Below are 24,503 nucleotides of genomic sequence, written 5' to 3'. Positions count from 1 at the left end.
AGTGCTTCTTTAAAACCGAGGTCCGAGTAGATGATGAAGGGCCATGAGCCAACGGCGCAGAATTACAATGTCAATAGGGGAAACGCTTTTATCAAACACCCCCCGCCCCCACGTCCCCGGCCTCTCCGAAGCGGCTATGGCACAACTCGAGAGCGAACGCTTCTTGCGAAGCTGCTGCTAAACCACACGTTTGAGCAAATACTATTTCGATGCGGTGCAGCCTGGAACCGTCTCGGATCTGCCCGGAGAGGAACGGAGGCCGTATTATCGACGCCCTTTTGCGAGGCCGCCGAACGCTTTCCATTTGCAGCCTGTGTTGAGGTTTCTGAGGGTAGAATTTCCGAAGTCTTTAAAATAACACATACGCTTGGCGAAGAATGTTTTGAATGTTTTCCGGGGCTGCGAAAGGGGGTTGGGACTTGTAGAACGAGGAAGAAATAAGAAATGTTGGTCAGTATTGTCTGACAAATCTTTCCAAAGAAAACAAAAAAATGTCCTGTGACAAACATTACCAAAGAATACAGAAAATGTAACAGGTTTACCTTCCACTGCGATTACACCCTTCATTTGGTGGAATCCAAAGAATGAACCCTATGCTAACAGTAGATATACATCAAAGATAATTCCGCAAATACATTGCTGGCAGAATGATATTTTGCTTTATTGTGAATGAGATGATTGCTCAAAAAGAATCTGATAAATATTAAAACCAGTATAGGCCATTGTCAATAGAACAGTTGAAGTGGATTCCTGTCAAAGCTGTCTGACTTTCAGACTATCTTTTTAAATATACGTAACATTTTTAATGTAAAGGGCAATCATACAATTCCTCCCAAAAACATTTTTTGACTCAACACGTCCAAGAAACAAACCAGAAATAACAATACAAAATATTTCATGAATTAAATGATTCGAACAATATAATAAGGTATATTAACTGATCACTCTTCCCGTGGGTTTCTGGCTTTCCTACATCAGGCTTTTGGAAACTCTACTTGTGGCATCTCCTTCTGCAAAACAAGAAATGATAAGTCTGATGAGTATCACGGTATCCCACAGCCATTGGTGAAAGGGTCGGTTTCAGCGCTCTGGTCTGAGGCAGCGCTGCCGTTTCACTCAGAAAGCGTTCTCAAAGACAAGCCAAGTTCTGAAGACAGGCCAAAAATAAAATTGAAACGGCCACTTCAATTTAATTAATTCTGTCTGACGACCTTCATCCAGACTTGGGAGAGGGAGCCGTTTAAAACCTCTCACAAAAGACCAGATATAGTGCAGTCAAGCTCAATCCGAGCTCAGGGCGGTACGGCTTCAAAATTCAGACTGCGCAAGTATGCCAATAAAGAGAGAAAAAAAAAAAAAAAAACCCTTTCAAATAAAAAACAAAAACTTGCCTGCAAGCGAGTGAATTTCTTGGCCAAGTCCACATTGGTTCGGCCTTTTTGGAAGGGGAAGGACCACAGTATGGAGTTCCAGCAGGGGCCCAACCTTTTCACCCCGTTCAGCAGATACTGGACTTCGTCCTGAGTGAAGTTCTTTCTCTTCCTCCTCTGTGAAGACCGAGGGGAGAGGGAGAGGGGCCCCTGTGCGCATTTTCATTTGGGGAGAGTCTGCGCGCGGCATAGTTTAACATCCCCAGCCACATTGCCTGGTAACTCTCCACACTACGCCCTCTGTGCTAGCACTATGCGCTCTGTGCTAGCAGTACACCTTCTATGCTAACACTACACGCTATGTGCTAGCAGTACGCCTTCTATGCTAACACTACGCGCTCTGTGCTAGCACTACACGCTCTGTGGTAGCACTACGTGCTCTGTGCTACACGCGCTGCGCTAGCACTACGCGCTCTGTGCTAACACTACGCGCATTGTGATAGGGCTATGCGCGCTGTGCTAACACTACGCGCATTGTGATAGCGCTATGCGCGCTGTGCTAACACTACGCACATTGTGATAGCGCTATGCGCTAGGCGCTCTGTGCTAACACTACGTGCTAGCTCTGTGCTAGCTCTTTGTGCTCTGTGCTAACACTACGCGCATTGTGATAGCGCTATGCGCGCTGTGCTAACACTACGCGCTCTGTGCTACACGCTCTGCGCTAGCACTACGCGCTCTGTGCTCTGCTCCAGCAGCCTGGAGCACCGCAGGCCTTCCTGTTCCCTTTCATTTGGGAATACAGCCTCACGCTTTGCTGGTTCTTCAGCCATCCCTTTAAAGAAAATAGTGGTTGCTAAACGGTGTGTCATAGGCCACTTAAAATGTGCTGTGATACAGAGAAAAGGCAGTACTGGGCTTATCTTCAGAGATTAAAGAAAGACTTCAATCTGAGAGAGAGAGAGGGGGAGGAATGCGCTGAGCCCACGTAAATAATTTCAACCGGAGCTTTTGGGAACAGAGGAGACCCAGAATAACAAGGCAAAGAGACCGCTTCTAGACAAAACAAACACAGGTTTCATAAGTGAAGATGTTCAAACAAGCACGCCGTTTGAAAGGGAGGTGTGCGTGTAAAACCTGCGGCCTTTCAAAACAACAAGAGAGAGGGGGGGGGGGAAGAGTAATTACGTTTGAAGCGCGCTCTTCCCAATGCTCGCCTCCACGCCGGGCTTCCTGATGTTCCTCGGAGGTGGACCCCTCCCTGTGGTATGCACTCTCCTCTGCGTGAGGGAGAAATACGTAATTAAATGAAACGTGAGCCGACGTGGGCCTGAAGCTAATCCTCGACAATATGAGTACGAACAAAATCTGCGTATACGGAGCGAGGGGCCGAACGCTCCGCTCCCAGACTCTCCATCGGCTTAGCCGCGGGCTAATTACTGTCAGGTGGACACCAGGCAAGTTTATCATTTATTATGCGGCCGGGGTGGAACGGGCAACTGGAAATGGACAACTCATGATTCGTCTCTGTGCGAAAAACAACACGCAAAACACGGGCCAGGAAACCTTCGCCCCGCTATGATCTCCGCAAATCTAATGACCGGCTGATCAACTTTCCGTTGACCAACCGAAGCGGCAGTCACGTCAGAAAAGGACATTCTCAGCTCCTTTTCAGCCCACACGCTATGTGCGGTGCGATCCGCACTGTGATTAAGCATTTGGGGTTTCTGCAGGCGTGGGCTCTGTAAACATGGCCACTGTGTACTTTCTCCTCCTCGCCTTTGGAAACGTGATCGGCCCGGGCGGCCATTTTAAAGCCTGCAGTGAAGGCACATTGCAGAGGCAGTTAAGTGGGGCCTGATGGCGGTGCAGAACTGTATTGATTTCTGGGTTAGTTTAATGGCAGCAGAAAGGCCGTGGCTTTCCTCAGCATGACGTGCCGGGTCTCGTGCATCTGCGGTGTGGGACAACTGCAGCCCTGAACCGTGGCGGGGCTGTGGTGTGTGTGTGTGTGTGTGTGTGTGTGGACTGCTGCTGACAGACCCAGCTTGGAGCCTGTACAAGGGACATTATGGCTTTTACACAGGGCTAAACCACACCGCCCACCCCAACCCAACCCCCCTCCCTGCCTTCCGGCTGCCATCAGGTTACAGAAAAAAAAAGAAGAATTCAATCATTCATTCAGGACCATTAACCAAAGCAGGAACCAGAAGCCTTGGCAACAAACAAATGGTCATCCTTTCCAATCGCACTCGAGATTTTTCTTCATTTCCTTGAAACCACGTGTAGATGGGTTATGGCGGTTTCATTTATATTGAATTCAATGAGTGTGTTGAATTCAATGAGTGTGTGTGCATGCATCCATCCACCCCCCCCCCCCCCCCACATACACACACAGCTCATGCATGCAGGCACGCACAGACATATGCATGCGTGTACATACGTACACACATGCACGGACCCGTACACACACACACACACACACACACACACACACACACAGAATAAAAGACAGCATTTACAGCTCACCCTCCAAAGGGCCACCTGCTCCCCTTGGCGGGTCCTTTAGGAGGAGACGGCCAGGCCAGCGCTCCAAATCAAAAGCAATAACTCTCAGGGCGAGAATGACATCATCCGTTCTGCCGGGAGCCGCGCCGGACGTATGTAAATACACAAACGGGCGTGTTCGCAGCCCCGGACTCGAGAACATTTCAACTCGGTCACCTTGAGTCCAGCAGCGCGGTCACACGGTGAACTCGGGCGTGGGCAAGCCCGAGGCTGGCGTTTCGGCAGCCAGAACGCTGCCCTGGCAACTAGCGCCACGGAAACCACCCCATTTACATTAATGAGGAACAGGGAATTAAAAAATGCCCACCCTCCGTAATGCACCAAACATGCTTTAAAACGAGTATCTGCTACACTGCAGAGATTTTATCCGCCAGCTGCTCCCGGCACCAGTTATGACCGTTGTTTACAGTTAAATGAAACAACTTTCCGCTGCTTCAAATTCGATAGGACTAAGAAGGTCCTTTTCTCTTAACAACGCAAGACACGATTGCCGGCCAGTTCAATGAGAATGCAACAATTAGAGCAAACAACCTTAGCATGAGAAAAACACATTGAGAGGGGATCCTGCGTTTAATAGTAAATCCATACTGAATGCCCTTGGCTTTTAGGCCTGTCGTGGTGACACTGCTAAATCCCAGGCCCAGGTTACTTAAGAGAAGCACGCCAAAGGCTGAGCTCGTGAATTATTTATAAATTAGAAGAGGGGTGGTGAGTGAGAGAGGAGAGGGGGAGAGGGACTAAACGGGAGAGAGAGAAAGGGGCCTGGGAGGAGAGGGGGAGGAAGGGAGAGAGTGTGAGTGAGGGGGGAACTGTGTGAGAGCAAAAGACAGAGAGCGAGAGAGAGAGCGAGAGACAGAGAGAGAGAGGGAGAGAGAGTGAGGGGGGAACTGTGAGAGCAAAAGGCAGAGAGAGAGAGAGTGAGGGGGGAACTGTGAGAGCAAAAGGAGAGAGAGAGAGAGAGCGAGAGACAGAGAGAGAGAGAGAGAGAGAGAGAGAGAGCTGGTGAGGGAGAGAGGAAAGAACACGGCATGAGCTGGTTGGGGAGAGAGAGACAGTTGAAGATATAGAGATTAGGAGAGGGAGAGGGAGAGGGAGAGGGAGAGGGAGAGAGAGAGAGAGAACAGAGAGAAAGGGTGGAAGAGAGTGCAGGGGGGGAGGGGGACAGAGACAGACCCGCCCCCTGTGCTGCGGCGAGCTGCCCTGCTGCTGAAGGCGGAGTACCACGCTCCATCACAGCCTGTCACACAGCCAGCCCCGAGCTCTTTCCACAGGTCCACAGGTTCAGCGCGTCGGCACGTGTGTGTGTCTGTGTGTGTGTGTGTGTGTGTGTGTGTGTGTGTGTGCGCGTGTGTGCGTGTGCGCGTGTCGCAATGCACACAAGAGATAGGCCTCACAAGCAGAACTGGTCCCGAAGAACAAAAAAGACCCTTTCATGTTGCGCAAGCACTGCGCAACACAGGCGCGCACATGCGCACACACACACACATACACACATACACACACACATTTACACACTTAAACAGACGCATGCACACATTTATAGACCGGCACGCACACACACACAGGATTCAGATTATGGAAACTGAAAGAACATAATGGCAATGACAGACTGTCGGTGACAGAGCGTATTTTATAATTCTATCTCCGTGTGCCCCCAGCGCTAGCCCCCGCCCGCACGCCCCCACAGAGGAGGCTGGTGTAACAGGAGGGTCTGTGTGCCCCGGCTCTGACAGACACAAAGAGCGGCTCCCTGCGTCTCAGTACAGCGCATTCCCACAGTCCTCTCCCCGCTGCCGGCCACGGGATTTCACCCACTGCAAATGTTTGCAGTTCTGGATCAGCCGGCCATGTTTACATTTCAAAAGGATGTTTTGTCACAAGACAGAGATGTCATCTCCCACCTTCCACCTTGTTCTCCAGAATACTCGAAGCTTTGGCTTCAGGCTCCAAACTCCCAAGCCCTACATTGGACGTTATTTTTATTACGATTCAAACTTTTTCAGATGTTCAGGTACCTCTGGATAGAATGTATACACAAAAAAAATAAAATAAATATTGAAGTCCGTGTACTGCAGAAATATTTGGGCGTGTGGTGTGAAACTACACGGTGAAAGGGCGGAATTGTTCCTGTACCTTCAGGCTCCTGACGTTTCTTAATAGGAGTGAGAGTTATCCCTGCGGAGGGAAAGGAGAAGAAGAAATATGACCGGGTTAAAAAAAACAAACAGTTGAAGAGCTGAGAAATATGAATGTGAATATGAACATGTGTTCAGATGGATCTTACATGCTGGGCCAGCTTTACTCCAGATCTCTGAGGAGCCTGGCCAGAGAGAGGAGCCTTTGCTGAGGGGAGTCAGGCTGATTTCTGTAAGAGGGGGGGTGTAGCAGAAGGAAGGAGTGTTAGTACATTTCCGACCTCGCGTCTGCCATGTAAAGGAACAGTTATTACAGAACAGCGCCGAGAGGGCAATCTCACGCCTCTCGCTGGAGGAAAAAGATACAGATAAAATAACGACAAGAGGGGAAAGCGCGACACGCCTCTAATGGACGGGGGGGCCCTTTCATCTTTCATCTTTCATGTCTGCGGCCAGGCGGCGGGGGGGGGGGCGGCTCGGTTACCCGCGACGTCACCGGGCGCAAACTTTGATCTGACACTCACACAGCGAGAAGGAGCATAGCAGTGCGTGACCAAACAGCCCCACAGCCATTGTGATAAAAAGCCTGCAGAAAGAGCCAGGGGAACAGGGCGTGCCCGGAATACCAAACTCCCTGTAAACACACGACACACTCGAGCGTGCGATTACGGGACTGCGTCGGAGCTACGCGGCAAAATCGTGCCAAGCCCCCTTAATGAGATTCAGAAACCCGGCGCTGGGCCACGATGCCTAGATACCGGTCCGATTTCCACACCTTCAACCGCCGCTGCCGAGGCGAATTCCTCTCAGGCTTCAAAATGCTCTCAGTTTGTGAACTGTGCGAGGAACACGTCTTAACTGCACACAAGTGAACAAAGTGAGTCTAAATAACGAGCGTTTTAGGGAACAGTGCGGCTAACAGGCGAGACTTCCTCAAAAGGTTTTTGCATAAGAAAGCGGTGTGAATTTCCATTTAAGACTGGCGTGTCAGCACTCATACGGAGCGCCAGCCAACGACCATGCGCCAGGCCTCGACCATGAGATTTCCATCGCGGTTAACAGGCGAACACACACCGCACACACACACACACACACTCCTGACATAATTCAGTGAATTAACATATTACCAGTAAACAGCCTTGTTTATCTGCGCCGTTCATACTGACAGTGTAATGGGCTAATCGGCCGTTAGAATTTCTGCAATATCGTGGAAAAAAACAGCAGAAGCATTAAATTCATGTTTTTGTTTTTTGTTGTTTTTTTTACCAACAATGCAGGGCTGTGAGCCCAGGCTAGCGTGCGGCGTTCATTTGCATGCCGCACACACGCCACAGCAATATGACTCCCCGGCTGCTCCTCAGCCAGACTCCTGTTCTCCGCGCTGCAGTGCGCCAATGCGCGGACATGTCGCCCGTCTTCTAAAACGCCAGGAACGTCAGCTGGGAAGGCGAGGAACGCGGAGAGAGCGGGGCCCCCCCGTGTGGCCCCTGGCTGGGCGCGGCCCCAGGGTTACCTGCTAACCGAAGTCAGCGAGGCCGGAGCCCGGGCCCGGGCCCAGCCGCATGGTGTTTGAAAAGAGGTTTTCGGGGGGTGGGGGTGGGGGGTGGGGGTGAAAGACCGTCAGCCGGGGGTCCTTACGCGCGCCGCGGTCCCGTCGGCGGTGTCCCGGCTCGGTTCCGACCCGTCGTTTGAGCCGGGTCTCGGCCTCCAGCAGGGCGGCGTGCCGGTCGCACCGGTGCCGGCAGGAGCGCAGGATCCGGCCAAAACTGCGGCTGTTGAGCACGGAGAGGCCCGGGGCGCACCCTGCCCGGGAGAGAAACACAGAGCTCCTTCTACACCCTCTACACTTCCCCCCCCAAAAAAAACCCCGGGGGACACACGGCTCGTGTCACAGAAACATGTAAAACAAACGCGATCTGACAGGATATCTGCCGCCTACCACTCGGGTTCCGTGTAACAATCAGCGTAGCCAGGAGACATGTCCCCCCCTCGTAAAAACCCATCTGCTTACGACGTATATCAATAATTCAGATCAGAACACTGTCAGACAGAAGGCAAAGTACACTATAAAGCTGCCCGGTTGGACATTCCAATTCCTCACACGTTTGACAGTAATGAAAAGTGGCTGTCCCGCTGTCCTGCCAACGGCGCTGGGTGTCAGCAGTCACCCTCGTGCCTAGAACCTTCCCCGGATACACCAGACTCTCAGCAGTCTTAATCAGCCACTGACTGAATTACGAAAAAGACTACTCAAACTTACTCGAAGGGTTAAATTCCCTCCCCCAGGGGCCCGGTTGCACCAACTGGACGTACGCCTGGTCTTAACGTAACGTCCGACGTAGAACGGGCGCAAAGTCAGACCCAAAAAACATACCTGTCGCATCAACTGGGCGTATCGCTGCATTAGGATGTAAATTATACGCCTACTATGGAGTAGGCGTCAGTGAATCTTTTCAGGTGATTCTCCTAGGTAACGCTCTTTGCTAAATTAAAAGCAACAACCTCTGAATATGTCTTCTTAATCAGCACACTTTCAGACGTTAGTGAGCTAACGGGCCGCTTTTGTTTCTGCTGGGCTGAGCTATTTCAATTAATCCACAGGTCTCTGAGCCGGAACTGTATCACAAAGCAGCAAACCCTAGTTAGCTGTAGACGATCCTAATCAGCGGTTTCAGTTCATCTTCCACTTTTGGAAAGGTTACGGGTTTTTCTCTGTGAACTTATCAAGCTAACGGAGTTAGTCCTGCTCTGTTTTACCCCCGGAAAGTTGGGCCGTCTTGGACATATAACAACACAGGATTAATGTCAATAAATAAAACAGTAGAAGTAACACTATTGTAGCCATGCAATGCACACCGCTTAGCAACAAATGCACGACATGATACATCAACGTGAACTTGCATCGTCTAGGCTGGACGTAAGTGCACCTAGTCATATTTTTACACGGTGCAACAGGTGTGAATAACAGTTAAGACCAACTTTTGTACGAGGTGGTGTAACCGGCCCCAGGAACCCAGTCAAACAAGTTCTCCCCTTATCTGCACCTGAACGCCAGTGACTGTTAAAGCCAATCGGGACCGATTGCAAGCGTTTTTTACGAGGGAGTGTTTATACTGGGTCACTGAGTCAGTGGGGGAAAATATTAACTCCAAGAAGCTTCACCCCCTCCCCATCACTGCTGGTGTTTGAGGAGTTCCTCTGGGATGCAGGTGCACTGCAGTGTACAGGCGGGAACACCTCAAACCCCACAAGTGACCATTTCAGGTCAGACTCGCAATTCATTCCTAATAAGGAGGTATGCACAGCTGGACGGCCCCCTGTTGGTTTTACTGCTTTGAAACAGTCAGATCTTCAGTTAAACAGAAAGAAGGAAGAAAACACAAAAGAATGTGTGGATATCATTTTCCGAGCCCCCGCCCCCCCCCCCGTTGGCCATTGGCCTTCTGAAACCGTGTCCCGCCTACTTTGTAGGAACCAATAACAGCAGCTTAAGTGAGATGGCTATAATTTTCATGGTGGCTTCTGAGCACAAAGCCCTCTGATGTTTTTACTGCCAACCTGAGCATCGGAAGGAGGCGCGCTTGGTCGCGGCGCGGGGCGTGCGCAGAATCCTCCTGATCTCGCTCTCCAGGACGTCCGAACACAGGGACATGTGATCTGCGGAGAAAAGCCGCCCTTCCCATGAGCCTCGGCGCGGCCCTTTCCCCAGCATTACTTTCATTTCACGCCCACGAATGGCTGTCACCTGAGCACAGAGGCGTAGTTTATGGCTTTCAGGGAGGGCAACGAGTCTCCTTCACCTTCTCAGAGAATACATTTCACGCACAGACACACACATGCAGGCACACTCAGAGACACACACACACGCAGACACACACACACAGACACACACGAAGACACACATGCAGACACATACACGCGCACACACACACAAAGACACACACACATACGCAGACATACAGACAAGCACACACGGAGACACACACATACACAGACACACATATACAGACACACACACACACGCATATACACACAGACACACACACACACACACAAAGACAAGAACACACACACATGCGGACACACACAGACACGCATACACAGACACACGCATACACCATTGGATGCCGGCTACTCTCCCACCACCAATCAACACTGCTGCCCGCCTTTCACAGACAGTGTGTGCATGAGTAGTTGTGTAAGGCAGACATGTTGGGTACCTCTGCATGCTGGCCTGGTACAGCGTCCAGCTCGTTCCATGGCTGGATAAGGACGTTTGAACATGACTGGGCTGAAAACACAAGGGTGAAAATAAGAGAAAGAAATTAATCACGGCAAGCAACTCTTATGTGAGGAGGACTTTCCTGTCCCATAAAGCCCAGCTGCAGGAGTACACCGCAAGCTCTGTCTGCCCCCACACAGCTTCAAAAGAGCCCAGAATGAACACTGGTGTTTAACAGGGAGAGAAAAGCGTGTGGAACATGATGCGTTTAAAGGTGCAAGTGTGTATGCGTGTGTGTGTGTGTGTGTGTGGGGAGGCGGGCCAGGGGGGTGGGGTTTGGAGGGGCCAATCGGGTGCCGATGGAGATGCAGCAGCAGTGACTTAGAGGGGAACGGGCACATTGATGAACAGCATTCTGGGAGGCTGGGAGACCCCCCCGCTCCTGCAAGGACCCCCACGTTCTGCAGAGGCTGTCTGGGTCTGAGGAGAGGGGGGGCCGAGAGAGAGAGAGAGAGAGAGAGAGAGAGAGAAGGGGGGGGGGGGGGGGGGCAGGGCGCGGGAGAATCCCCTGGAATCCCGCTCAGTTGATCAGGGAAATGGGATCGATCGGGTTCCTAACTGGGCCCGTGAGCGGGGCTCTTTGTGGGAAAGCCGCCAAAATTCACGGCGAGGAGACAACCCCAGGGAGAAAACCGGGTGACCCCGTGCCCCTCCTCCCCCCGAAACCACATTCCAAAACGTGTGGGACTACTCTCGAGGAGTAAAAAAAAAAAAAAGAGGAAGAAAAAGAAGAGGCTGCACCATAAATTTCTTTAAAAAGCGAGTCGGACTGGCAGGCTCTACCCAGAATGCCCTTTTCAACTGGTGTGTGAGCCTGCCTGGAGTAGCTCGCATTCCGGCCTGATACACAACAACAGGCCGTTTCCTTTGTGGACGGCTGTACCCTGAAAAGTTGGAGGGTTGGGGGGGGGGGGGGGGTTTGAGGGGTGAGGGGGTTGAGGGGTAGGGGGGTGGGGGGGGGTGTTTGATGGCTGGGGGGGGTTTTTGAGGGGTGAGCGGTTTAAGGGGTAGTGGGGGGGGGGGGTCTCAGCTGTAACCTCCGTCTCTGCCCTGGTAAACTGGTAGACTTCATTAGAGTCTAATTCTGATCCCGTGGTCAGTGAGCTTAGACGGGCTCCGAGCCCCTAATAACAAGCGTGTGCGTTGTGCGCCGACATTGGCCCGCATTCCCCGGGGCTGTACAGTGGACGCCGACAGGCTCTGGGAATGCAAGACATTCTTGTGTGCTGAGACAACCTGTTTTTTCAAAGGCTCAGCACAAACAGAGGAGCGGAGAGTGTGTGAGTGTGTGTGCGCCTCCGTGTGCAGCGGTACTGCTCTGCCCGCGGCGCGGTGTGTGTGTTCAGCGCGGAGGCGTGTTCCAGTCTGGGACGGTACCTCTCCGGGAGCGCGGCTGGAGGGTGGGCCGCCCCCTGCAGCTCCCCGGGACGCCCCGTGGCTGGAGGGGTCGAGCGGAGGGACATCCTGCCGCATGCAGAACGCGCGCTGCCCCCCAGCCGCACGGGACGGCCTGGCCGAGACGCTCCACCTGGTGGCTGTGCGGCGGTACTGCGGCTGGACGGGGCCGACTGCTGTGCGGCTGGATTCTGTGGTGCAGCGCTGGCCTGGAAGATCTGCCTCCTGACCGAGCCCTGAACACACACGCACACACACACACACACACACACACACACACACACACGCGCACGCGCACACATACGCGCGCACACACACACACACACACACGAGCACACGCATACGCACACACACACGCACACATGCACACACACATGCACACACACATGCACACACACACGCACACACGCACACACACACACACACACACACGCGCACACGCACACACACACACATGCACACACACATGCACACACACATACACACACACACGCACACACGCACACACACACACACACACACACGCGCACACACACACACACACACACACACACACACACGCACACGCACACACACACGTGCACACACAGGCACACACGCACACACATACGCACACATACACATATACACACACACACACGCAAGTACACACACATGCACACAAACACACACACGCACGCACATACACATACACACACACACACACACACACACACACACACACGCACACACACAGACACACGCACAGGCATGTTGCTTTCAGTTAGCGTTGCTAAATTAGCAGGGGCTTACAGTGCCTTACAGTGGCATAGGTCCTCTAAACAGCAGCAGGCCAGGAGCAGTGTGACTCATTAACCCTTTCCGCTGGGGATCTGGGCACAGTCCTGAGAGCGCCCGGCTATCCTCAGTGACAGAACAGGCACTGTTATGGAGAGCTAACCACCGTGACTGCCAGAGAGGGAAGAAGCCTAAAGTCAACGTCAGCAGTTTAACAACACTGAAAAACACCGTCCACGGTGGGACTCCAAAAGCGAACCGAGAACGGCGTAAAGCGGAAGCTAAAACAAGTGACTTGGGCTTTGTGCGCCGGGGGGGAGGGGTGGTTGAGACTGGCCTGTCTGGCGCAGGGATGATAAAGGCTTTTTGTTGTTGGAGCGCGTGTCCTTACCGTCAGTGGCCTGGCTGGGCCCCCGCAGTCTCCGTGGGGCTCCTGTCTGGGAGGCCGGGTTCTGGGCCGGGCCGGGGTGCGCTCCAGCGTGCGGGCCTCAGACCGGCCTGCGTGCCTCCGGACCGCACCAGCCCCCTCCCAGAACGTGCGGGAGGAGCGGGAGGCTGGCGGCGTCTCATCCCTCCCCGGCCCGCGGCACTTATCTGAGGAATTCACCCCTTCCCTCTCCCCCTCACTCACACCTCCCAACGCACTCTACAGAGAGAGAGAGGGAGGGAGAGAGAGAGAGAGAGACACAGAGACACACAGAGAGAGAGAGAGACAGAGAGGAGAGAGACACACAGAGAGAAGAGAAGAAACACAGAGAGAGGAGAGACACAGAGAGAGAGGAGAGAGAGACAGAGAGAGGAGAGACAGAGAGAGAGACAGAGAGAGAGGAGAGAGAGTGACACAGAGACACAGAGTGAGAGAGAGAGAGAGAGAGAGAGAGAGAGAGGCCCTGTTATACCCCAACCCCTCTTCCACTATTGGGCTGAGAGACTCTCAGCCATGACCTCTGCTTGCTTGCAAAAGCCAGTCGGCGCAGAGTGTGGGGGGGGGCAGGGCGCAGAGTGTGGGGGGGGCAGGGCGCAGAGTGTGGGGGGGGCAGGGCGCAGAGTGTGGGGGGGGCAGGGTGCAGAGTGTGGGGGGGGCAGGGCGCAGAGTGTGGGGGGGGCAGGGCGCAGAGTGTGGGGGGGGCAGGGTGCAGCTGGGAGCGTCGGCGCCCCTCTGTGTGGTGCATGCCTGGGATAACTCCGCGCTGCGCCCCCCGCGCTATCCCGCTGGGAATGTCACAACAAAATAAACACACTCAAACCGCAAACAAAAACGGGAAGCATCTCCGGAGTGCTGCTTCCATGCCACAGACTCTACACATTCTCACCAATGGCGGGGAACAGAAATGACTGCTCTGGCTCTGCTTTGTGGTACAATAACAATCGACTCTTCTCTCCAATAATAATCCCCCTTCGTCCTCTGCTCTATGGAAGCCCCTCACACGATCCTGCTAAAGCCCTGCCACTCCCTCATCTCTTACATTCCATCCAGGAAAACCACCAACCTCCTCGACACCCGTAACATTGCCCTAGTGAATCCCCACTGAACCCTACCGACACCCTTAACTTTGCCCTACTGAATCCCCGCTGAACTCCACAGAAACCCGTAACATTGCCTCAGTGAATCCCCACTGACACCCGTAACATTGCCCTAGTGAACCCCACCTCTCTCTGGAGCTTCTCCAGCTGTTCTATCCGGGCCTGCATTTCCCACGCTGACCTCCTGTAACTCTGCACATCGCCGGGGGGCTCCGCCCAGGCCGCGGGGTCGTGGAGGTGGACCTGGGGAGAGCGCTTCGCTCCGTCTGTCCCAAGGGTCGAAGCTTCGAGAGGAAAAAAATTATTTTTTTTCAAAAGGTGCTCTGTTGGGTGTGTGCCATGTTCACCGCAGCACCATGTTATCGACACATCAGAATGCTTGTTTTCAGTGTGAAGACTTGTTTGGAGCGCTGTTCGAACGCTCGTTTCTGGAGGCCTCATCTAACCGATCTTCACCACAGCACACGAAGAGATAGGCATGAAATTCAGAGAGAGAGTGTGATAATGAAGGCATGCTAAGAATGCAGGCATGAGGGGCACGTTCATGCTTTCCACTGTTACTGGTCTTTCCACACCGGTCTTATGGATCTCTCAAACACACACACACACACACACATGCACACACGCGCGCACAGACACACACACACGCGCACACAGACACACAGACACGCTCACACAGACACAAGCACACAGACACGCGCACACAGACACACAGAGACAGACACACATGCATGTGCGCACACACACACACACACACACACACACACACACACACACACACACACACGAGCATACACACACACAGACACACGCACACAGACACGCGCGCATACAGACACGCTCACACAGACACAAGCACACAGACACGCGCACACTGACACACGGAGACAGACACACATGCATGTGCACACACACAACTGCAAGCATGCACACACATACACACATACAAGCGTACACACATGGATACACATACAGACACACACATACACATACGCACGTGTACACACATACACACAAGCACACACATGCATGTGCACACAAAAATGCATGCACACACGCACGCACGCGTACGCACACACACACACACACACACGCATGTATACACACGCACGCACACACACAAGCACACATGCGTGTGCACACAAAAATGCGCGCACACACGCACGCACGCGTACGCACACACACGCACGTATACACACGCACACACGCACACACAAGCACACATGCGTGTGCACACAAAAATGCGCGCACACACGCAGTCTCCTCACTCATCTGCTTGCAGGTGTGCAGTACGAACGTGGCGGCCCTCCTCAGCTCCTCGTCCTGAGTCTGGGTCAGCAGCTGGATGATGAGTGGCAGCCCGCCCGCGCGCAGCAGCTGGAGCTGGTGTTCCTCTGGGGGGAGAGAGGGGCTCATCAGGGGCCTAACACTGCGCTCCCGAACCCCGGGTTACCACCCCCCCGCTGCGCGTGCTGTCCTCAGCTCCAGCGCGGTATTTATGAGCCGAACACTCATCACAACCGCTCATTAGCTTAAGCTGCACCTAGGGCCGTCCTCCGATGAACACACAAGAGCGCCACGATTATGTACATCTAATTAGAGCACGATACAGCCCTCTTCAATCGGAAGTTAAATATAAACGTTCTTTTGAACGAACAAAAAGGTGGCATTCTAACGCCTTTGTGCCCTTGTAAGCGCACAGACGCACAGCAGACTCGATGAAACTCTTTGGACAGCGCTTTATTCTATCATAGAACAACCAAGGGGTGCACATTAAGGCACAAGCTAATCGTTAAGTTGGACAAGTTTATGCTTCAAAGTTTAATGATGCAAATGTCCCCACTGGGTCTCTCCAAACGACTCGGAGCAGAAAGCTGTCAGGCGCTAATGCTATGCACCTGGATCACCAGACTCCAGGTTCACAGGACTTTTAGCAGATAACCGTCACACGGGGTAAAATCCAGATCGATGTTCTGCTACTGGCTCAGAATAGAAGACCCTGGCAGGATTAGAGTGGAGAGGCGGGGGTATTGATTCAGTGACGGTGCACACCAGAGACTGGTAAAAAAAAATAAAAAATAAAAAACCTTGTTTCCCTCAGAGGAACAGAACCTGGAGTGAACAGTGGCTGGGCACAGAGGCTAAGGCCACTCAAAAAGACAAAACCTCCCTCCGCCCATAAGCTGCTGGCTAATGCACAGCACGGTTCTGTTATCCCAGTGCAAACAGCACAATGGTATCAAGTGCCGTTGACCACTCGCTCTATTTACACTCCCTGTGTGCTCACAAACCGCACCCCCCCTCACGGTAAAAACACTGCCTTAATTTAACATGGCTACACGACTTTCAGAGAGATCAAATGCAGACTAAATTGAACTCCAGAATTGATTTACCAGAGAACATTTTGTCTGTGCAGAAAATACATTCTTATCATTTTCCATGCTCTGTTGCTTGCAGAAACTTTGGGTAAACCTTTAATGCGGTGAACTCAAGGCCCCGGGGTCGACAGTCCAGAGGGTCAGCCTCTCCGTCACAAAGCCCGGTCTCACTGTGCAGTGTGGGAAGGGGAGTCTTGTATATACATGAAACTCCCTAGTTTGTAGTTCCTCTGGGTGTTGTGTGTACACTGTGCTATGGGACGGAGGAAGTGAGGATCAGTCTGTGTACATGTACATAGCAAAGCACCAAGACCCACTCTGCCGCTCCGCCCACACTGGAAAATGTGGGTAAATGTTAATTGATTATTTCTGTTGTCCGGAGAATCCCTGTCATTTCAGTGCTGCACATTACATTAACTCTCCAACGGCTTCCAGAATCTTAAATCACAACTTTGATGGGGAAAAAGTGTAAAGTAAACCTTGGGGTGGGGTCGGTGGGTGGGTGGCAGAGCACTTGTGAAAACACTTATTAATCACACGTTTTTCCTCTGTGTACATTAATAACGACGCGAGGGGGAAAATGTACGGCACAAAAAACAGCGTCTTCCACATTCCGAAAAACATTAAATGCACAGGGAGGCAGACAGGAAGGCACAGCGCCGGCGCTGGCCAATCACAGCGCCTCGCCTTTTCCCATGACGGCTTAGAGGAACCCGTTTAATAAAACACAGAGGTATCCTGTTACATCACGGCCCAAGACTCAATGTACTGTAAATCCTGTGGACGTTACAGACAGCGTGGTGCACAGCTGAGGGGTGGGGGGGGCTTACAGACACCGTGGTGCACAGCTGAGGGGTGGGGGGGGGGCTTACAGACACCGTGGTGTACCTTACAGACAGCGTGGTGTACAGCTGAGGGGTGGGGGGGGCTTACAGACACCGTGGTGTACCTTACAGACAGCGTGGTGTACAGCTGAGGGGTGGGGGGGGCTTACAGACACCATGGTGTACCTTACAGACAGCGTGGTGTACAGCTGAGGGGGAGAGAGACCCTTACAGACAGCGTGGTGTACCTTACAGACAGCGTGGTTCACAGCTGAGGGGGGAGAGAGACCCTTACAGACAGCGTGGTGTACCTTACAGACAGCGTGGCGCACAGCTCACGGGTGGGGGGGGGACTCACCGCAGGACTCTGTGCAGTGGCCCAGAGTGAGGACGATGCACAGCCGGTTCCGGAGGTCCAGGCCGGGGCAGGAGAGCAGGGTCAGCAGCTGAGGCACCAGATGGTACTCAGCCAGTCCTGCGGCCAGAGGAGCTGAGGGGGAGGGACACACACACACACACACCTAATCATTGGGGCTTGGGCGCTGGGACAGGAAATGAAAGGCCCTCCCCTGCCGTCCCAGATCATCCACTCCAGCAGCTGGACGCTCGCTGACTCCACCCATCTGGGAGCCGAACCAAATAGAAGAGCAGTTAATTACCGCATACAGCACACTCACCAGACAGCGCTATACGAGTCGCTTCTCATCAGACAGTGCTAAACGAGAGCCGCTCGTCACCAGACAGCGCTAAACGAGAGCCGCTCGTCATTAGACAGCACTATACGAGTCCCTTGTCATCAGACAGTGCTAAATGAGAGCCGCTCGTCACCAGACAGCACTAAACGAGAGCCGGTCGTCATCAGACAGCACTAAACGAGAGCCGGTCGTCATCAGACAGCACTCAACGAGAGCCACTCGTCGCCAGACAGCGCTAAACGAGAGCCGCTCGTCACCAGACAGTATTAAACGAGTGCCGCTCTTCATCAGACAGCAGTAAACGAGAGCCGCTCGTCATCAGACAGTGCTAAACGAGAGCAGAATGAGTAAATTGAAGGAGTGCACACACTTCAGCCGTGGTTCTCCATGTATGTGCGGGCGGTGAAGAGGAGAATGGCGGTTCCACGCTGGGTAGACACAGGGGAAAGGACGTTAGCGGTTAGCCGTCAGCTCACCCTTGTCGGTGATGCAGGCGCTCAGGGTCTTGGTCACCGTGACGGCCAGGTCGCGAGCCAGGGGGCTGCGGCCGGATTCCGCAGCAAACCTCACCAGGGCCCGGGCCAGGGTCTGCAGGGCCCCCGTCGAGGCAAAGCCCTCCTGGGCGGACGCTGGGAAACACGAGAACACATCGAATACGGACGTGACGAGGTGACAACAGCTCCAGGACAGCTGGAATGGGCCAGTTTCCATAACAACCGCAGACTGCTGTAATCATTGGCTGGAACCGCATTCTCCTTCACCAACATTCATGACCTTCAGGTAATCACAGATTCAGACTAAATCTTTAATATGCAAGATAAAAATAATTTAATCCCAGAAAACACTTACAAACACTTTCTTTATCTTTTATTACTCTCACAATGGAATATAGACTTTTAGTGTTTACTTGGTGTCATTATGCCATGGCGATAACGCCTCCAAATCCTATTTGGCTTTCTTATGTACACTGGACGGCCTTCATATGCATTTGTGAACCGGTTTCAAATTGACTGGTAACAACATTACTCACAAAAAGAGAACACTTCCAAAAGAAATGTGCTACGCCAAGCAGAATTCTAACTACACAGATGCCTAAGAGGCCGTCAGCCAGCCGCCCTGAAAAACGCTCTCATTTCAGCTAGAGCTGGAACAACGCAGGGAATCAATGCGGAGAACGCAGGTTTCTTTAAACACGGAAAGCCCCGACCTGCCCACCCCCCTCCCCCCCCTCACTCTGAAACCATGAGCAGCATTCATCAGCCATCAGCAGGGCCTTAGTCCCTCTCCGTCTCATAACCCATCATCTGTGGCCTGGTGCTTGTGCAGAGTCAGTGTTCTGGGGCAGATTGATTTTACATTAAGGAGCCAGGCACACAGGCCCGGCGGGCAGGGAGAGAGCCATCCTTTGTCTCGGGCCTCTCTGCGGGGAGAGCGATAGTGTTGAGCGGCTGTGCTGATGTAGATTAGGCCTGAATGGGGCACGGTGCGTGTGTCACGTGCGCGGAAACACACGGAGGCTGGACGGCACTACAGACCCCGCACACGCTTCCCGCCTTAATTCCGTTCGTACGCCGTGTCATTTCAGGGATTTCAGGAAATCAGTTAAAATAATAACCAGCAAAAATTAATTTTAAAATAAGTGTCAGAAGCGAGTTGGCCATTAAAATCAGGCGTGAAATGATAGGGTCAGGATTTAAGGACTCCCTTTTTGTGTTGTGACATGACCCACTGTGGGTGGAAACCGGACCGTTCCGGTACCAGCTGAGACCGATGGGGCACTGAGTATTACCCGTGAAGAAGTGAGGCTTTCAGTCACCTGAATATCCCAATTTACCATTCCACAACCACTTCCTCGCAGATGGACTGAAGATTATTTATCATGACCACATTTCTAAATAAATTAATAATGCAAACAAGTGAACAGCCCACATACAGTAATGGCTTGAAGATATTATTGAGATCCAATACTAGCACCACCACAAAATAATAAACTATTCTGTCTACCATATCCACAGCTAGTGGGTTGCTGGCCACAAATTCAATCTAATACTAAAAACTCAGTGCACAGAAAATTTGATTTAGGTGCAGAAGCAAGGTATTTTTATGCTTCTTATAACTCTGTTGCTTTCCAGGATTTAAGACCAAGAAACCGCACGTTCTGGTAATTTCTGGATTTTTCCCGATTTGATCAGATTACATGAGATTAGGACTCATTATTCGGTGATTGAATGAGCCAGCGCAGCAGACTCACGATTATTAGCCACGATCATCCCTATTAAGGACGTGATTGGCTGCATGATCTCCACTCTCGGCAGTGCGAGTCGCTCCAGCCACGTCTTCGCCTCAGGGAAGACGGTCATGCATATCAACTGGTTCTCTTCTGTTTGACAAATTTACAGAAAAGCAGATTCAACAGAGAAAAAAAAAAAAGAGAGAGCATGATTTATCACAATTCGAGTCTTCGGTCTTTGAAGACTTAAGTGCTGAAACTAAAGGAAATCGGTTAAAATAATAACCGGCAAAAATTAATTTTAAAATAAGTGTCAGAAGCGAGTTGGCCATTAACACACACGAAGAGTGTGAAGCGTTCAGGCAGCTGAAGCGTAGCATTGAGGGGGGGAGCACATGTTCATGTGGAACACAAAACGGTTAGGCTCACACACAAAACTTCAATTTACCGGAACACACACACAAACGCATGCATGCGGGCGGGCGTGTGGACAGACACAGGCTCCTGCTGTTACCTAACAAGGAGGCCCACAGACTCAGGTGTCATGGAAATTTGTAAAGGGTACCATGTTAAAAATTACTTCACTGCGTTCTACTGGTGAAGGTCCATTATGCTGACCTGTGATTATAACAACAGCTCACTGAGATGACTGACAGGCACATGGATACCCAAAACAGGAAGATCAGTACTGTAACATAAGGGGGCTTTGCACTGGTGTTCGTGCCCATAGCTGCAGTTCCACTGTACCGTTCTGCGGGTTATTGACACAGCCGCACAGAGCACTCGACACAGACGTCCAAAGCTGGCAAAGCTGAGCGACGTTAGCCAGTCTCATGTCTTCAGTCGAGATGGGAAAACTTGTCCTTGACAAAAATAAACAAACAATTTATTTATTGGAGGGGGAGGGGGGGTACAGCTGCCATAGAGATTACAGGACACTGAAGCAGCATCAACTGTGATAAAACCCTGCCTGTACCTGAACAAATCCAGAAGGACTTCAATGCAGCCTGTAGCCTTGGCAAGCGTCTGACCGGATCCTGTAACAGCAGTGCAAAATTGTGTGCACTTGATAATGATTATATGGTTATGTTGTTAAAAAAAAGAGATTTCACTGATTCCACTGTAGGACTTGTGCTGCAACACTGTATGAAATGATAATAGACCAGGGCTGATTATCAGGCCAACAGGGGAAGGGTGAAGGTCAAAACATGTTCGGCCATATGGCTGCTTGCACGGGTGATCTTGTCTTGGCACACACATTTCCTTCCTGCCTTCACAGTAGATTCAAAGTTCCATCTTCAAACATAAAAAAATTAAAAAATAAATGTAACACTCACATTAAAACACACATACTAAGCACCTGTGTTGCAAATGTAACATTTTGCATATTTGCATGTCTTTGTTAGGCTTTGTACATTATATAAGGGTATGAGGTTACAATTGGACTGTCACAGCCGGAATTCAAACATGCAACACCCCGTTTAGAACTACAGTTCACGAAACGGTCGAGGAAAGATGTTGCAGAAAGAGGTTTATATTTGACATTCACAGATATTCTTACTGTTGTTGGTGACAAGGACCAACACCATGTACACCACGACCCTTTTCAGGGTCAGCGGGGAGTCCTCCACAAGCAAATGCATCATGTATGTGAAGATGTCCGCTCTGCACAGAGCCTGCTGGCAAAACACTGCAAGACAAAAATACACGCACACACATTGCCTTGTGTGATATAATATGGTTACATAATCTTTATCTACATATCTGAAAACTTGAGGGGTCAAAGCTTCTCATTACCATATCCATGTAGACAGCATCAAACTTGAATTACTCTAAGCTATAAACTACATTGAAAAATGATCTACTGTCTCTACTGTACTTCATGTTGACTGAGAGATTGAGTATTGAGAATATTTTCAAACAAGGAAAACAGTGCCACCTATTGAAATTGTGCACAATTACAACCCATCAAGAGTACATAAGTACATCTTCACATTATAAAAATATATAGGCGATCTATATTAACAAGAACTATTTTTGAGAAAATAAACCAAAGACCAAGTGTCCTTTTGGTCATATAAAGAATTTGAATTCAACTTTATAATTGACAGTTTGGTGAGATAAAAGAATACCGTGCTTATGTCCAATGAGGCTCTACTGAATTACTGTGTATGTGTGTGTGTCCACTTTCCCACTTTCTCTAAACTTTAACTTTAACTATTGCATTATGGGCTTATTTCAAGAAAACAATTCATGTTCACATATGTGATGTTCCATGTCACATCGTCAATACAAGATTTACCACAGATAACAGTCCAGAGTCCAAAATGCCCTTTAAGACAGGACCGAACACATATCACATGCGCACACACACACACACGCACGCACGCACGCGCGCGCGCTCTCTCTCTCTCTCTCACACACACACACACACACACACACAGACACAGACAAACGCACCATTGTTCTCTGCCAGGCCGCCCAGAGTAAAGAGGGCAGCCTCCATCACCTCCAAGTGCTGGCTGGATTTAGAGAGGTTGTAAACAAACAGCACGCCACCCATCTCCCGGAAATAGTCTATAACTTCTCCTGAGGAAGGAAGCAAACAGACACATCCATGGTGGCCTTCCACTGTGCTGTTCCTACAAAGACAAGCCCCTGGTCTGACTGCTGACTTAATTTAGTAAGTGGCACAATGCTAAGAGCCTTAAAAATTGGGTATCCATAGTCCTACATGTACATCCATCCATCCATCCATTATCTGAACCCGCTTATCCTGAACAGGGTCGCAGGGGGGCTGGAGCCTATCCCAGCATACATTGGGCGAAAGGCAGGAATACACCCTGGACAGGTCGCCAGTCCATCACAGGGCACACACACCATTCACTCACACACTCATACCTACGGGCAATTTAGACTCTCCAATCAGCCTAACCTGCATGTCTTTGGACTGTGGGAGGAAACCGGAGTACCCGGAGGAAACCCACGCAGACACGGGGAGAACATGCAAACTCCGCACAGAGAGGCCCCGGCCGACGGGGATTCGAACCCAGGACCTCCTTGCTGTGAGGCGGCAGTGCTACCCACTGCGCCATCCGTGCCGCCACCCTACATGTACAGCCAACTATAATTATCTAGAAAATGCTATACTATGCCTTCTTTAAGCAAACAGTAGATTCACGATGTTGACTGATGTTATCACATCAAAGCTACAAGAAAAAACGGACCTTTCTCTTGACATATGGAGTAGATGGTGTGTAGAGCTTGCTTCTGTGCATCAGGACAATTCATCTGATACTTGAGGCACTCAAGCAGCAAGTTGAGGTCGGTCTTCATCGCTGTAATCAACATGAAAAAGAGTTTAACTCATTTCATGTCAGAAGAGGCCACCTAATTGGCAAACAGGATAGATGGCAACTGAGAGCGATCACTGAGATTAAAATGTCATTATATGCTGGAGTCATTTTTAAACGACAGCTAATATCAAAAAATATTATTGATTAAAAAAATAATAATAAACTAACCACACAACCCTATAGCACTCGCTCCTAGCTAGCTACTAACTTAGGCTAGGCTAGCTAGCTAACTCGGTAAATTGGAGATGTTCTTAGCCAACTTACCACAATTTAGCATCTTTGCGTCCGATCCATCCATTTACACGATTTGTTTCGTTTCCTCTGCAAAGTTAGCTAACTTAGTCTAACTCGAAGAATGTTAATTGTCTGCTTAGAAGGAAACAGGTGTTCTAGCAAAGAAAGCTTTGCAAGTGGGCTTTAGCCAACGTCGTTATCCATCTAACGTTACTGCTAACGTAAACTAAATGTTAGCAAGCTAACTAAATCACCGACATCTGACACCCCTTTTTCACGTTGCTTACCGAATTTGACCAAGGCTTACACACACGTATTTACTAATTATACTTGACAGAAAAGTGAACAGGCCATTACGAAGATTAATTTGCAGGATTTTGATGACAGCAATAAAAAACATTGACTAACTTCCTTTAAAAACGTTTGCGCTTCACACCTAGAGAAATAGGGGAATGCGCGGCTTACGTCATTGAAACAAAATCTTTGACGATCCACTCATCTGACATTGTGATTGGAAAGTTGTGTACCATACAGGTACCATCATGGTACCAATAGAGCAATACATTAATCAACTCCTTGACCAGCGCAAATAGGAAGGCACAGTTAAATATTTCGTAAGTGCCAGGAATCGATATTTTTTTATTATATTACTACCTGGAAAAAAAAAACATTCGTGTTTCTAAAAATGGGCCACTGCACACTAGCTGTACATTAGATGTAGGACTAAATTACTGG

General features: G+C 50.7%; 1 protein-coding gene across 1 annotated transcript; it reads right to left on the bottom strand.

Annotated features, from left to right (window-relative positions):
* Positions 1–744: 744 nt before the first annotated feature.
* terb1 (telomere repeat binding bouquet formation protein 1) lies at positions 745–24,217 on the bottom strand. Its single transcript, XM_061246621.1, has 21 exons — positions 23,799–24,217; positions 23,406–23,516; positions 22,639–22,767; positions 21,740–21,868; positions 21,155–21,215; positions 20,926–21,041; positions 20,200–20,328; positions 18,425–18,577; positions 17,612–17,743; positions 15,320–15,445; positions 14,178–14,335; positions 12,919–13,173; positions 11,733–11,986; positions 10,294–10,364; positions 9,632–9,730; positions 7,712–7,876; positions 6,223–6,303; positions 6,072–6,113; positions 2,559–2,650; positions 1,392–1,547; positions 745–1,010 (listed from the first exon to the last, which is right to left on the bottom strand). The coding sequence occupies exons 1-21, from the start codon at positions 23,830–23,832 to the stop codon at positions 975–977; spliced, it is 2,529 nt and encodes an 842-aa protein (XP_061102605.1). The 5' UTR covers positions 23,833–24,217; the 3' UTR covers positions 745–974.
* Positions 24,218–24,503: the final 286 nt, after the last annotated feature.

The sequence above is a fragment of the Conger conger genome, chromosome 6 (genome assembly GCF_963514075.1).
Source record: "Conger conger chromosome 6, fConCon1.1, whole genome shotgun sequence".
Classification (NCBI taxonomy): Eukaryota; Metazoa; Chordata; class Actinopteri; order Anguilliformes; family Congridae; genus Conger; species Conger conger.
This window is presented reverse-complemented; position numbering and strand designations above follow the sequence as displayed.

Bases quoted from the DNA above. Each gene is read 5' to 3' on its own strand.
- terb1 (XM_061246621.1), bottom strand. From the start codon at position 23,832: ATGGATGGATCGGACGCAAAGATGCTAAATTGTG. The intron at 9,731-10,293 runs GTACCCAACATG...TTTTCTCCGCAG, and splicing joins TACCAGGCCAGCATGCAGAG to ATCACATGTCCCTGTGTTCG. The intron at 6,114-6,222 runs GTAAGATCCATC...TTCCCTCCGCAG, and splicing joins GAGTAAAGCTGGCCCAGCAT to GGATAACTCTCACTCCTATT.